A 16,363-nucleotide genomic window follows, 5' to 3' on the forward strand; every position below is an offset into this window, starting at 1 on the left:
AAGTGTATTATACATAATTGCTTTTTTCTCTTTTGTTCATTGAAGGACACAGCAGAAATCTTGATCTCTGTACCGATGGGTTATACTGCCACTTGCAGGAGTAGGAGGCTAGGCACAAAATAGGAGTTTGGCTCTAGGGGCGGCTCCTGCTGGTGGCCACACCCCCATCCAATGCTTCTCAAGTTTTTTTACCTAGTGTCAAGGACTATCTACCTGCTGGAGATCTTTCTTCCTATTTTTTTCCCTAGTGGTATTTAAAAAAAAAATTTCTCTTCACTTTTCGCTGATCTTTAACTCAGGCGAAGTGCAGCCAAAGGCAGCCGATGTAAGTCTGGTTTCAGCCGATATACGGCTGAAATGAGCCGTAGTGAATAGCCGAACGTTGTTCGGCTCAGTTATTCACTCGGCTGCCTTTGGCAGCTTTGTGACTAACCTTTTCCCTCATCATTTTTTAATGACTTTATTTACAAAGAATGGGGTTGTTTTTTTAAGGCCTTTGTGCTTCTAAATGCTTTTCTTTGCATTATCCTTTTGAGGAGGATTTTCTAAAAAAAAGCCTCATCCTATTGTAGACTCACCAGTGTCTAGACTGGTGTATAAGTCTTCTGTGATTCCGGTCCAGGAATCTCCTTCTTTCAAAGATCCGATGGACAGGAAAATGGAAAGGGAAAGCGGCTTCTACAGATATCATTTCTTGTTTGCTCAGACAAGTTATTGTTCAGGCTCATGCTCTTATAGGACAATCTCCACCTTTTCCGGTTGCAGATCATTCTACTCGTGTGGTTAGCGCGTCATTAGTTTTTCAACATCAAGCACCTGTTCCTCGGGTCTGTAAGGCGGCTGGCTACCTGGTCGTTGTTATACACTTTTTGACTCGTTTCTATAAAGTTGATGTTGTTGCATCTGTGGATGCTTCCTTTGGTCACAGAGTTTTACAGGAGGCTATTTAGTTTGTATGAGCCAGGTTTATTGTTATTTAGTCTATTGTTCCCGCCCCTCATTGGATACTGCTTTGAGACGTCCCATCGGTACAGAGATCAAGATTTCCGTTGTGTCCGTCAAAATATCTTTTTTTTCCAACTACATTTTTTTTAACCTTTTTCATCTTTTGTTTATAATAGCAGCACTGGAAACCTGCAGCCACTTGTCTACAGGCATGCACTTCAGCAACTGCTATACATAATTTCTCAGCACATGTTTCCAGATTGAGACAACCTGTGCATTGGTATAGCTGCACATAGTGTACATTAGGAGAGCATATGTCAGGGTAACAAGATTACCGCGATAGGGAGTTGTCTTCCTGTAACAGGAAGGGCCTGCACTAGGACCTTCTTGGCAGGATCACCAAATATTAGTTTTATGAAAGCTGCAGATTTAAAAATATTGAACATTACCATTAAAAATACTTTAACATGTTAAAGCGTTTATATGACATATTTTATATATAGATAGATAGATAGGTGCTTTAATACAAAATACAATAGTTCAGTGATGTTCTCTAACAGAGCACAGCTTTCCAACTTCTCCAAACTCCTGTAAACCAATATCTAATTGGATAATAATTGTTACTGATCATCCTTCTTCCTTGCAATATACTGGGGGGGGAATTTATCAAAACTGGAGCAGACAGAATCTGGAGCAGTTGTCCGTAGCAACCAATCATCTTCTCTCTTCAGTTTGCTCAGTTAAGATTTGAAAATGAAAGAGAGAAGCTGATCGGTTGCCATGCACAGCTGCTCCATATTTTGTCTGCTCCAGTTTTGATAAATTCCCCTCTGTATGTTAATCTTAAAACATCTGTTTCTACAGTGTGTCTAATATTACAGTGCAATATTCTAACTGAAGAATCTTTAAATTTTCTACTTCAGTTCAAACTCGTTACCCTGTGACTATTAGTCCAACTGATGCTAATAAGGCTTACACACCTCAATCAGCTGATGGCCCTGTGGCAGCCACTGACTTGGATGCATTGGAGGGTATGATGGAAGTGGTAGTTGTCCATCAGTACAAGTGCAAGATGTGCCCATACAAGAGTGCCTTAAAATCCACTCTCCTTCGTCATGTGAAAGAGCGTCATGTGCCAACAGGTAAGGAAACCCATTGTTGTGCAGGATTTTGCACTGGTATTTATGTAATTATATAAAGCCCGTGGACTCCTTATATGGAAACATGCCCATATATTGGAAAATAAACTCTTTAAATAAAACCGCCCTAAAGAGGGGCTCTAGTGGTTTTCGAATCATTTTATTTATTTATGATTGTATTGACTAAAACAAAAAACATATTAAAACATATTGTTACTGTTTGTGGATCCTCTGTGTTGCTTAGATGGGGTAGGAGCTCTTGCAGAGGTGCAAACATGATGTGCCAGGTCTTCACCAGGCAAAAAGTGTGTATCTTGCTGCACACTGTACCGGATCTCATAAAAATTATGATGATGAGTGGGTGTTAGTAGTGACCACGGAGGCCTCGTGAAGCATACAGAGTAGAAAGGGATGTCACCAGCACTCCAAATTAATGGATTCAGCAAATGTCCATTTTAATGACAATGATTGCCATTCATATTGCAAGTACTTTCAGGGGCCTCGCAGGGTCTCCGTCATCAGGCTCAGGCGTGGACCCTGCGAGGCCCCCGAAAGTACTTTCAATATGAATGGCAATCATTGTCATTAAAATGGACATTTGCTGAATCCATTCATTTGGTGTGCTGGTGACATCCCTTTCTACTCAGGTCTTCACCAGGGTCATGGTGGTTGCACTGCTAACGGACGAGGGTGAAAAACACAAGAATGCCCAGATGATGACAGCCAACAAACAGGCAGCACAGGTGCTAGATCAATATGAACCTCTTAGGTGGATAGTCATAGCACTGACTGACAACAGCAAAGATAACAGGCCAATTATCAGCATGGGTACAGGCATCCTAAATACAAATACAGTCCGAATAACAAGGAAATCAGACAGATGAAAGTCAGGCAAACCTGCACGGGTACAGGCTGCCAGTCCAGCAGTATATTGAGCACTCCTACATTAGGTAGGTGTGCACTACAGGGAAACCAGATCTGAGTAACAGCCAGCAGATATAAAGGCCGAGGGCTTATCATTACAAATATTTATTTTTTATGTTCTGTAAATATGATCTATATCGCTTGTTAGTATATTGCCTTCTTGTTTAGAGCTTCCACATGTAGCTTTGGTTCACTTGTCATGTTTAGTATGATATCCTTGTTTATATTCAATGCTGACAAAAAACAGGTTGTTTGCAGAACTCCAATGAGTCATCAGCAGTGACTTATTCCTTATGAGACTGCTCAGTACCAGGTCTTATTCAGACAAAAGGAGCTGCAAAGCAAGTTGCTGCTGGTGTGTCTTTACACTCTGGGAATCCTTGATCATTTATTACATTTTGTTTTTGTAAAGCAAAGCATTAATACATGTTATAGAATAACAACAGTTTCAAAAGGTACCTTTTAAAGGTGCTAAAGTAAAAGTAATCCTAGTATTCAGATAAAAACTTATCTCAATAGTAATTCAAAATATGTTTGCATTAAAAATATAATAAACCTCTCCTGTACAACAATTGCCTTGATGGTTTCTGGGACATTTTCACACTCGTCTAATTAAAAAAACTTGGCGATTGTTTTACCTTTTACTGTATTTGTCTGTTAAGCCTGTGAAGACAAACGAGTGTCTCGTAAAGCAGTAAGACTCCGAGAAGAGGAGGAGGATGAAGATGAAGATGATATTGTGGATGCTGGAGCCATAGACGACCCTAACAGTGAGGAATCTTCTTCTTTTAAATACTGAAGCTTGCATTAGTTGTATAGAATTTTTAATTGTTGGTGTGCTGTTGTGCGTTCTAGATGACAGCGATTACAGCCCAGGAAAAGATGTCACCCATAGTCGCCATTTTGAGGGTGGTGATGGGGCTTTGGTTAAAGAGAGGCCGTGTAGACGACGTGGACGACCACGTAAGATTCCACGCATACAAGGTACTGTATCTCTTTTAGTGGCAACACTAACACCTCTACTAGCAGCCTAAAGATGCTGTAATGTCTCTGTTATACGTATGCATCCAGCATATATGGTATTTGATTAACGTTAGTGAAATGACAACATTTTTACGATGTAGGATTTGGTATTTGTAATATGCTGTAGGAATGCAAATGTAGGAAAGTATGTTGAAGTGAACCTTTCCTCCACTCTACTACTAAAAGTTTTGCTAAGAACAAGCCCCACGTGAAGCATTCTGCCTGATCTGAGATTACTTTCACATTGCTATGGAGTAACTTTTAAATTTTACACAGAGCGCAGTGGCACAGGTCTCCAGCAGTACTCCAACCAACAACACTCATGCTCCCTGAACAGCTTTTTTGATTGGAGCGCTGTGCAGGGGTCATGTTGGACTGATGTTGACCCAGAGCACTGCACTGTGTGCATTTTCCTCATTCATTGCACCTACACATATTTTATACTGTTTTTTTAAAGGACAAAATGGGCTTTAATTTGATGTGACATATGCATATATAAATTCTCTTTTTTCTTTTTAATAAACAAATGCCAAAAAATTGAACAAAAAGCAAATTTTTCAGTTTTGGCAACAGTAATGTGTACATAATTCGTGTAGCTAACAGAAAGTAATTCATAATAAATTTGTATATTTGTCCTGATTTATAGGGCATATCATATGTCTAGGAATTCAGTTTATTTTGGGAGTTATAGGTCACAAAATACAATTTTAGTGTGGAACAATTTTAGAATGTGGTATGTTTGTCTCCTACCTTTTAATAGCCTCCTCGGTGCTATATTTTCTCGTTTTATTGTATTTTTTTAAAAATGTTTTTACTTTTTTTAACGCTTTTCTCTTTTTTTAGAATGTTTAAAAAAAGGTTAAAAACTTAAAAAATAACTGTTTTAAAACTTTTTTTTATAGCAGGGGGCACTAAAGGGTACATTTTTTATTTACAGGGGCTTTGGATAATAAGTATTCTAAAAAGATACTGTATTCTCCTTAAAGATACTTAGTATCTCTTTTGTAGCACACTGTTCTGGCTGGCAGCTCCACAACACAATGAGCTGCAAGCTAGCTCAGTGGCTGTGATCACTGAGATCAGCTATCGCAGTGGTCACAGTGCTGGGATCCTCTAATTTGCAGTTGAGGGTCTGCCTCCGACATCGAGGAGGAACCCAGCAACAGCATAAACTTAGAGTGCTTGTCTCTCCATGTACCAGTTCTCATTTTACCACTGACGTCATAGTGATTGGGTGACTAAAACTGTCTTTAAACAATAGTGTGGGCTGAATTGTTTTTTCTAGTAATAACTAGGCCAGTGGTGTCACTAGGGGGGTATCGCCCGCACCCGAGTGACACCATTGGAGCGGTACAACACAAACAATTTCCCAGCACACTCACCAGCCAGCATGCAAAAAAACTTGTGTTTTTAGTAGCAGCTAGTTTTCATTCTCTAGCCTGTGTTGGAACAATAGAACATGGAACCTAAGTTCTATGGGCACGTCCAATACCCCCTCCTTAAAGCTTTGTACAGTAGCTCCACTGACCTATTAAAATAGTCTATTGTGTTTTGTTCCATAGGACCCGAACAAGACAGCGGTCCACCAATACTTGTAGTTGAGAGCGAACCTGAAATTCTTGTTGTTCTGTCTGATACTGAAAACAAAGAAGTCTCAATCATCCCTCCTAAGGAGGAACCGAAAATACCCGCTAGGCGACGTGGGCGCCCACCCAAACACCTCATGGGTAAAAATTACCGTCGCTACAAAGGCCAGAGGTGAGTGTATGACGCTGTTGTAAATTAATTTGTGGCTCCATCTGCCTTTCGGGAATCGCATTAGAACTGAAATATTGGTTTTCTGCTCAACTACTTGCATTTTCAAACTGAACTCCAGTCAAAAAAAAACTTAGTGCACCATTAAAATACATATATCGAAGCTGTTTTACCTGCCAGATGTTTTTTTTTTTTCTTCATCCAATCCTAAGATTTAAACATTTGTGGTGCACAGCATTCAACCTGTCTATCGGGGCAGAAGGACCCGATCGATCTTTGCTGTAGTAACACTTACAGCATTTGTCCCTCCCAGACTGTGACTAGACCGAAGAATTAGACTGATAAGCTCATCTCTCTGTTGCTTTCTTCTGCTATCAGCATGCTCCTAGCGCTGTATTATTCAGCTACTTTAATTTGTGTTTTTATCTGCCTGGAGTTCCGTTTTATGTCGTGATTTTTGTATATGCATGCATGTCCAAAAATATATGTTCACCTCTGGGGACTACTAAACCTCTATCTACCTTTTTATAATTACTCAATTCATAACTCTGTGAGTTATCTGGACAAGTGACAGGGTGGCCCAGCTATATACATCAGACAGCTATCAATGACAGCTTTGGAAGTATAATTAAATTATGATCCAACATTGTATACAGTCATACTTTTGTTTTTCTCTCAAATTTCTCTGTTCTTGTGTTATCTCCAAACTTTAAAGATTATGAGAGACCCAGCAGACACTGGCTTGCCGTCACTATATATACCCTGACAGTTGCAGCTATTTTATGACCAGATGGGGACACACTGCCTATCCTGCTTGTACTGCTTCACAGAGCCAACAGGGAGGTGTATGGTGAGCCAGAGTGTGAGCATGGAGAAAGGCTGCCCCTTCTGCTGCCATCATCTGGTCCTGTCTATAGGGACAAGCAGACCATAGTAAGAATAGTTGACTGTTTCAGGGCTGTAACGTGGAAACAGCGCTAGTGCCCTTATAAAAATCAATGCCTGTGGTGCTGGTTATACTAGTTTGTGCTCATGCTAATGGTAACCAAGACAAAATGAACAGCTATAGATACAGACACTGTGTGCTCTAGTTGAATAATTGTGCAAGAAAGACTTCACAGATGTTGGTGACCGAGGCAAAACGAAACAATACTAATATTTTCTTATACTTGTTTAATCTCAATCACACCAGATAACAGTACCCTTCACTGGAACCACTTGGACTCAGTCACTTGGAGGGGTTCCATATATACTGGTGGGAACAGGCTCCACTGACATTTAAACTGCATAGAATTGCATCTAGCTTGAAATATCCCTAGGGATCACACACTGTTCAGCTGCGAGAATACTTATTGCACCACATGTATAGGTAGTATTCTCTTCTTTTTTTTTCGGAAGAGGTGTATGTCCTTAGAGCAGGGGTAGCCAAACTTTAGCCCTCCAGCCTCGGTGAAACTACCAGTGCCATAAGACATTGCAAGACTGACAGTCACAGACATGATTTCGAAAGGAAGATGCATGATTTTTAGTATCGCCACAGCTAGATGGCCAAAGTTTGGCTGCCCCTGCCTTGGAGGTTTCCCACAACAGGATTATAGGAAGATTATAGTAAGAGACATTAAGCAAACTAAGAGAGTTTTATCAGCTATACAGTTTAAAAATGTATTAGAAAAAAGCAACAAAACTCTACTTGGCCATTGTTACTATACCTCAGTGCATACTTTAGCCTTAATAATACATTTAAATATAAGTTGGCTAAGCAGGGTCTGAATGCAACAAGTTTTTACACTGTTCCCTAATTTGTCTAGCTGGGCATAGTTTGCCTCCATGAGCAAGAGCAGGTTAACATGTAGAGTTCTGGGGTCGGTTACCATTGTTTTTATGATTTTGTATGGAAACAGCCCTACCATCTTATAGATTGTAATCTTTTAGATTGTAAGCCCTCACGGGCAGGACCCTCCTTACCGTCTTGAATTGTATTGTAATTGTAATGTCTTCCTTATTTTGTAAAGCGCTGTATAAATCCTGTATAATAATAATAATCTTATATGAGTGGTAAATAGATGCATAAAATATTTTCTTTATATTGTGACCTGCAGGCGTTATAAATCTCCAAGTAAGCCACTGCTCAGACCTTTCATGTGCCGTATCTGTGGCTCCCATTTCCTCACACGGGAAGATTATAGCTTTCATGTGAATTCACACGATGGCAATGACCCCCAAACATTCCAATGCCAGCAGTGTAATTACCAATGCCGAAGATGGTCTTCATTAAAGGTGAGTGTACATTTAATGAGGCTGCTGCATGGCGGTCACATTTTTGCACAATGTGAAGGGCATACACTACTTCCAAAAGATTAAAAGGGGGGGGTGTTTTATATCTGTACATGTGATTTAAAGACCTGTTTCGGGCTATGTAAATTCGGGTTACATGATGACTTAGTAATTGTTTGATTCTGAAATATGTTTTTCTTTCCTCAAGGAGCACATGTTTAACCACCAGGGAAAAAAGCCATACAAATGTGACCAGTGTGACTACACAAGTGTCTACAAAAAGGACGTGACGAGACACTCTGTTGTGCATAAGCGGGATCGGTAAGTCTTATGAAAATTAAGTATTTCTCACTTAAAATTAGAATAAACTTAACTTGGCCTAAGACAATTCTAAAGTAACAATATTAGTGGAGCATCTTGTGGTGTCGTGTGTTGGTCTCTAAATTGAGCCCTGTATTCCTTGTGGAGACCCCTTGGATGCTAGACCCAGGCTATTTATGGGCTCCCAGTTATGCCGAAGTAGAGGCTCCATCCGTTAATGACACAGATGATATCAGTGACGTGCGGTACCTTCCATACTGTGTGAGGCATTCCCCCAGCCCACCGAAGCTATGTGTGCAGGAAGGAGGGAGGAGCCTCCCTGTCCCTCACTTGCTTGTCACTGGTGAGGCATCCAGATCGATGTCCTCTGTTTTTCTTTTTTAATTGGACAGCTTGGACCAATGTCGCTTTGCCATTGGTCCAAACCATCCACAGAGCTCACGCCTCTAACATAGAGTAGAGGCTGTTGCAGCTCTTGCCTCACTCTGTTAGGTTACACAAGCAGTGAGGAAGCCCGCTGCTGTGTAACCTAACTTAGCTGTCAAAAGCCGGCTGCATCGCCGCCTGTAATTAACAGGCAGCGCTCCGTCCAGGATTACACAGCGGGAGGCTTTCCCTGCTGTGTAATCTGTTACAAGCCGATCTGAATGGACAAAAAGCTGTCAGCTTTAGACTTGAAGCTGACACCTTTTTCCTCCATAATACTAGGGGAGGCTCTGCCTCCCCTGACCGCACGTCTCTGGATGAAATACATGTAATGGAGCAGTTTTACCTGCTAAAGGATTTGTTTTTCTGCCCACCCATTTCTGAGATTTATAGTAGGGATGTCCCGATGCAATTTTTTCAAGACCAAGTACAAGTACTTTCTATCAGGTACTCGCCGATACCAATTACATATACTTTTTCTTAAAGGGACATGTGACATTTTTTCAAAAACAACAGCAGACTAATAATTTTAGGGCAGTTTCTTTATAATTATGAAGAACTGTAACTCAATCCATGATTATTCAGCAATGTAGAATGGCAACCAGCAATAGTGAGCTACAGATCCCATTAATTCATGATTATACAGCAATAGAGGACTAGAAATCTTAGCAATCCATGATTCTTCAGCAATGGTGAATGGCAACCAGCATTCATGGATTGCTGAAATTTGTAGTCTTCTATAGCCTGTCACCATTCTCTATTGCTGCATAATCATTGATTATACAACAATGAAGAATGGCAAACAGCTTTAGAGTACTACAGATCCCATCAATTCACGACTATACAGCAATTATACAGGGGTTTGTGCAGATCTTACCAGGGCTGGGTCTCACCAGGGATCCATTTGAGTCTCACCAGGGACGCATGCAGATCTCCCCAGGGGTGCATTTGGGTCTCACCAGGGATGCATGCAGGTCTCACCAGAATTGTGTTTGGGTCTCACCAGAATTGCGTTTGGGTCTCACCAGAATTGCGTTTGGGTCTCACCAGAATTGCGTTTGGGTCTCACCAGAATTGCGTTTGGGTCTCACCAGGGCTGCCGCAGATATCACTAGGGCTGCATTTGGGTCTCACCAGGGATGCGTTTGGGTCTCACCAGGGATGTATGCAGGTCTCACCAGGGATGTGTTTGGGTCTCACCAGGGCTGCATGCAGATCTCACCAGGGATGCGTTTGGGTCTCAGCAGGGATGCATGCAGATCTCACCAGGGCTGCGTTTGGGTGTCACCAAATCTGCGTTTGGATCGCTCCAGGTCTGCGTTTGGGTCTCTCCAGGTCTGCATTTGGGTCTCTCCAGGTCTGCATTTGGGTCTCACCAAGGATGCATACAAGTCTCACCAGGTCTGTGTGTGGGTCTCTCCAGGGCTCTGTGGGCGGGCGCCAGGCTCTCCAGGGCTCTGCTGGTGAGTGTGGGGCTATGAGACTGCTGGGCTCTCTAGGACTGAACTGGTGGGATCCAGGCTCGTGCCAGGCTCCAGGGCTCTGCTGGTGAGTGTGGGTCTGTGCTGTGCTGTGCTGTGCCAGCGCCAGAAAAGAGGAGGAAGCAATGTGCACCAGTTTTCTTTAAAAAATGCATTTGATTATCTATTAATGCATATAGAGCTGCATTGATTTGTGTCTTTTATATCTGTCTAGAGTTCAGTGCAACTGGAGTCAAAATTTCTTTTTAGTTTTGGATAAAGTGGAGAAGGATTAGAACCGTCAGGTTTTTATTGCTGTTAGTTTCCTTTAGGGAGATTCACCCTCTCATTTTCTCATGGTGACTGCTATCACTGAAAGGAAAAGAAAATTCCCAGTTTTGGGTTGTCTTTAGAACGAGAATAAATGGGGAAACCTTCGATTGTGGACACTAGTTTTGGTGACCCTGCTAACCACCAGGGATTGTTGTGGCTATTGGACAGGAAGTGAAGAAAAATCTCCTCAATGGGACACAGATGACAAACTAATACCTAACACTGATTACAAACCTCCCTTATTCCCTCTCTCCAAAACTAGAAAAAAGTCAGTTCTGCTCACTGCTACTAGACGATGTATGATTAATCTTGAGTAAAACTGTGACCCGGGGAATTCATGTTGGGAAATTCTAAATAGTTTTTATGATATATTGAGAGCATTGTTCTCATCTCACTCTTCTGTTTATTTTTCAGGAAGAAGAATCATTTGCTGGTAAGATGATCCATCTTTATATTTCAATGCCTTCCCTTTTTTTTCTTTTTAACAGAAAGTACCTGCCCCCCTCACACTTCTATTACATATGCTCTCACTGCCGCATTATAAAACATAGGGATGCACTGATGCTAATATTGGTATCGGTGCAGATACCGAGTATTTGAGCGAGTACTCGTACTTGCCCTCGCCCAAATGCTTCCGATGCCTATCCTGATACCAAAACTTCCAGTTTTAGGAAGCTGGGCGGCAATTCTTTACACGCCATTAGTCTCCCTGATTGAACGTGAAGCCGACTCCATGCTCGCTCGTCCCCAGGCAGCATAGGGCTGGCTTCCCGGGAGCGGGTAATGACCCGGCTTACTAATTGGCCGGGAAGCTGGCTCCATGCTCCCTCGTCAGGAAGTGACGAGGGAGCATGGAGCCAGCTTCGCGGCCAATCAGTAAGACAGGTGGCAGGTCATTACCCAACCCCTGGCTTCCTGACTAACCAGAAAGCCGGCTTCTAGCTTCCTTGTTACCTGGCTGATCTCGTTACATGGCTTCCTCAATGGGACTTCCGGTATTCTGTATCGGAGAGTACCGAAAAAAATAAATATTTAAAATAACAAGCCCCCTACACATCAGAGCCCTCTTTACTTCTGAAGCCTTCTCCCATCACATTAGGGCCCATCTTTCACTCCAGAGTCCGTCCGTCCCCCTTCATATCAGAAGTCTGCCTGCACCATAGTAAGGCAAGGTGCTGTTCAAAAATTTCAAGGCACCCTGGTTGAGAAAAACTGATCTAGCATTCTATTTGTGTTGGAGAATCTGGTTCAACTAACCTGACTGCCTAATGGGAGAGTGCAGTGGTGCTGATGTTGATGAAACATCTAATGACACTTCATTTATGTGCCTGTGTATGTCACTTCCTGTCACAATGAACACCAGGGTGTTGCTTTGAGCAAAACTTCCTTTACCCCTCTGTGGGTGTGAGGTGTATACACTTTATAGTCTTTTAAAGAATCTGCTATTCAGCTGTCAGTAGCCCCTAGTAGCTTTTTTGAAGGAATGTTTGCAGAATACATTAGAACTGGAACAGGAGGTAACAAGAATTTCCTCAATTGGGACTCACAGCTTTAAAAAAAAAAAAAAACCTGGAAGAAGACCTAACCCTTCTCACTCTATGTAAAGTAGATACAGATGCATTCCATCATTTCTTAATCGGTGATCACCGGAAAGCTAGAAGTTATCCTCAGTGTTTCCCAATGCAGTGTCTTTGCAATTAGATATATTATTATTGGGGTTTACATCTGTGTTCTTCTTTCAATGCAGATTACAAAAAAATGCACTTATCCGTGTCCTATCTGTAATCGGGTATATAATTTGCAGAAGAGGCTGACACAGCATTTGAAATCACACAGCAATGACAAGCCACACATGTGTGACAAGGTAATTATTGAACTATTTTAGTTTATTATTTTGTGTTATGAAAGAGAATGTACCTGGGTTTTGTATATATACCCTTTATTATGGTAGGACTAAAACATAATAATTTATTACATTTTGTAAGAAATGTTTTGTACTTTTGTTTCCAGCCAGCTGGTGGTGCTTTGGGCACCTTTTTATTTTTACACTGCTTTGCTATAAAAAAAAAAGGATGTTGTTTAACATACAGGGGTGCAGGTACCCTTAAAAACAAGATCACACAGGGACTCATACACATGCAGAACCACATGCGTACATGCAATAGGTTGAACTTGATGGACCTGGGTCTTTATTCAACCTCAAATACTATGTAACTATTTTTACAGAGTTCAGTGGCACAAGGCCAAATATACATGCACCACTGAATGATTCAGAGGAGTAACGGATTCCCCCTCACTCACTCACTCCCCCTCCCTGCCTGCTCTCTTCAGACAGGGCCATGCAGACTTTCAGTTAAGAGTAAGGCCTTGTTCACACCAAGCGCAGAGCAGGTGCAGAGCAGTTGCAGACCGGATCAAAACTGCGTCCAATGTGATCCAATGGTATTTTGGGCTCTAGTTCACATCGCAGCAGTTCCAGAGCAGGTGAAAAAACTGCAGCAAGCCCTATTTTACCTGCTCTGGAACGCATGCAAACGCATCAATTTTTTTTTTTAACCAAAAACGACCCGGAACGCATCAAAAACGCGGCACAACCCACTGCACTGCGTGTGCAGAAACCTGAGCGGATCTGCTCTGCATTTGGTGTGAACAAGGCCTAAGAGAATGTAAACAGCTTCTGTTGTCTAAAAATACTCCTTATGCCTTTTGAATCTAGTCTTGTTGGTGCACCCGATACAAATATTTGTAAAACAGAATTTTATGTAAACAGTGTAGAAAGGTTTAGTTCAAATAGTTTATAAACTTTACTAAAGAAATCTAATTAAAATTGATTGAAAGCTATTATAGTTTCCAGGATATATTTAAACACATAATTCAGGATTGCGTTGTCTTTTTACAGTGTGGTAAAGCCTTTAAGAAGCGATACACCTTTAAGATGCACCTTTTGACTCACCTGGAATGTGTGGAAGAGAACAGGTAACTTTTTGCCATTGAGACATATATGTAAATGTACAGCATATATACGTCCCATTTTGTAACCAGTAATTGGGGTTTTCAAAACTCATTATGGGATGTCCGTAAAAAAGGTGGGTGGAGTTTGGACTATGGCAATCATTAAAGTGTATCCAAACACAAAAGCAAAAACATTTAATATATTGCAGCTTACCAGTCCTTAGATGTGGTGGTTGCATTTGTTTTTTCTTTTCTCAGGCTTTTTTTTTTTCCTTTTATTGTCACCTTGTGATCCTGCCATTGACACACTTCCTGGCCCAGGGTGACAACGCTTACTCACTGTACTGTACTGATTGACCTTGCCTTGTGTTAGCTTCTAATGCATGCTTAAGAGGTGATAAGACCTTCTATTGTTAATGTCCAGTATTATGTATGCCCGTCCTTTTAGTTAAGTTGAAACAGTTCAGTGAGGCTGCTCCCATACAACTGAGAACCCCCAAATGAAAGGGAAGCGCAGAGGGAAATCCAGCAGATAAACAGTCAGGGCACCATACCAATGGAGATAGAGCCCAGAGAAGTTTTTTCTATTACTAAAATATCAACAAGATAAGAAATCCATCACGTTCTGGGGGTTCACAAACTTCCTTCACCCAGGCTACAATATAAATAAATAAAAAATGCATAAATATATAATATATTCAAATTCATAAAAACAGTATATATTTAATAAAAGATAAAAGTCTATTTCTTTAAAGAGTGAAAAAAGAACATACATAGTCAGACACTTTATTGTTCATGAACGCCAAAAGGGGGAAATCTATACGTCTGTCTGATAGCTGTGACAACTGGTAAAATATGAAAAAAAAGGAAAAAACACATTGGGGGGAATTTATCAAAACTGGAGCAGACAAAATCTGAAGCTGCTGTGCAAGGCAACCAATCAGCTTCTCTCTTCAGTTTCGTCAGTTAAGGTTTGAAAATGAAACAGATAAGCTGATTGGTTGCCATGCACAGCTGCTCCAGAACCCTTACTGCTATCTATGGGATTACCTTCAAGGCGCGGTATGCTCCCTGTCACAAGTCTGTGGCTCCCAGCAAGGGACTGAATCTAATAAAGAGATATCCACACTTTCATTCACACAAAATATACAATGTACACACACAACCACAAGCCTTTCTGTTGAATGGCTGAATTAATTATTAAAGTCTTTATTGAATGGCAGTGTAGGAATCTACCAGGACACTGAATATTAGATTCAGCCTCAAGCAAGAGAATAAAGACCAGGGAGCCTATGCTTCCTAAAAGGTATCGGGCAAAAGACACTTTATAGAGAACCTTTCACCACAGCCTTCCCTATGAGCTAAATCAGAACTCGAATCAAGAAAATTCCTAGATAACAGATACCTATAGACCTTTCCTACCAGCAGCCCAAGGTAGAGCTGATTTTTCTTGAGGATTGAACCAATTGGAAGGCTAATATCCTCTTACCAAGGTCAGATTCCTGTAGCAGAGAGGGCTAGTGTAAGTATATCTACTATAGATTGCTTACATGTGTTTAGTTTATAGGGTAGAATGTGGTAACAGGGTCTCTTTAAGGCTACACACACATGGCTGTAGGAAATGCATTGATCACATACACGTTTTTTTCTGGGCAGAATGTTCTGCCGTAAAGATTAGTAAAATGCTTCCATTTAGGTGCGTTGTAAGCACACATCCATTCAAATGCATCAAATTCTTGTGTCATTCCTCCCTTGTGGTTACAATCTAAATTTCTTGTTTGGACTATATTCACACCCACTCAGACACAGTGAGGGAATTTATCAAAACTGGAGCAGACAAAATCTGGAGCAGCTGTGCATGGCAACCAATCAGCTTCTCTCTTCAGTTTGTTCAGTTAAGATTTTAAAATGAAAGAGAGAAGCTGATTGGTTGCTGTGCACAGCTGCTCCAGATTTTGTCTCCTCCGGTTTTGATAAATTCCCCTCAGAGTGTACTCGGACACAAATTTTTCAATTTTCGTGTTAGGGATTTGAACGCACTTATGTGCATGTCCCCATTGAAAACAATATGTGTCCTGATCCCTAAACAAAAAAAACGTGTGCATGGGGCCCCACAAAAACTTTAATTTAAATATACTGTATTCCTCAATAGCCCCAAAGAAGATAAATCCATTTTGTGTGCACCAGATGCCTTTGCAAACTCAGATGTTACCTTGTATAAGTAGAACTGACGTCATCGCTGTTCTGTGCATAGACTCTGCAGAGAGGAGAGCTGTGGGAGGGACCCAGCAGCTCCACCCACTACATGCTGCCTCCAGAAAACTACGGGAGGGAGCGGATACAAGACCAGTCACCCTGCACAAGGACATTTAGCAGCAGTGACTGGTCTTTACTAACGTATTCGCTCCCACACAAAGGAAAAGTTGCATGCTGGATTACTGCACAGATCTGGAGGAAATACATAAAGTACGCCAAGATTTAAGTAAGAATACACATGACTCTTGCATTAAGACAAACTTGACTTATCCCGGATAAGCAAATATTGTCCTATATTCAGTTTCTAATAGAAGAGCCCATATTATTCTCTCAGTGTGCGCTCTTTCGCTCCTGCTGAGTGCCTGTGTTGCTCCTTTGGGAATAGTCGATTGCTTGTCGGCATTCCTCCTGCAAAATGCATTAGAGACCTTCATTTTAGACTATCATGCCAAACTCAGACATTCACCCTTTGATACATCATTTACCAGCCATGCACAAACACACTTTCAGTTTTTATTTATGTATTTAATAGCACACTATAGGCAACAGCTGGAG

General features: G+C 41.3%; 1 protein-coding gene across 1 annotated transcript in view; it reads left to right on the forward strand.

Annotated features, from left to right (window-relative positions):
• ZNF335 (zinc finger protein 335) overlaps positions 1-16,363 on the forward strand; it is a 47,176-nt gene that overhangs the window by 13,596 nt on the left and 17,217 nt on the right. Inside the window, exons 5-13 of the mRNA XM_018559040.1 lie at positions 1,869-2,087; positions 3,671-3,778; positions 3,864-3,992; positions 5,594-5,789; positions 7,886-8,063; positions 8,269-8,381; positions 10,392-10,410; positions 12,348-12,464; positions 13,500-13,576. Coding sequence (XP_018414542.1) covers positions 1,869-2,087; positions 3,671-3,778; positions 3,864-3,992; positions 5,594-5,789; positions 7,886-8,063; positions 8,269-8,381; positions 10,392-10,410; positions 12,348-12,464; positions 13,500-13,576 — 1,156 coding nt within the window. The remainder of the gene's footprint in view (positions 1-1,868; positions 2,088-3,670; positions 3,779-3,863; positions 3,993-5,593; positions 5,790-7,885; positions 8,064-8,268; positions 8,382-10,391; positions 10,411-12,347; positions 12,465-13,499; positions 13,577-16,363) is intronic.

Source organism: Nanorana parkeri, unplaced genomic scaffold, assembly GCF_000935625.1.
Source record: "Nanorana parkeri isolate BGI_ZX_2015 unplaced genomic scaffold, ASM93562v1 scaffold377, whole genome shotgun sequence".
Taxonomy (NCBI): domain Eukaryota; kingdom Metazoa; phylum Chordata; class Amphibia; order Anura; family Dicroglossidae; genus Nanorana; species Nanorana parkeri.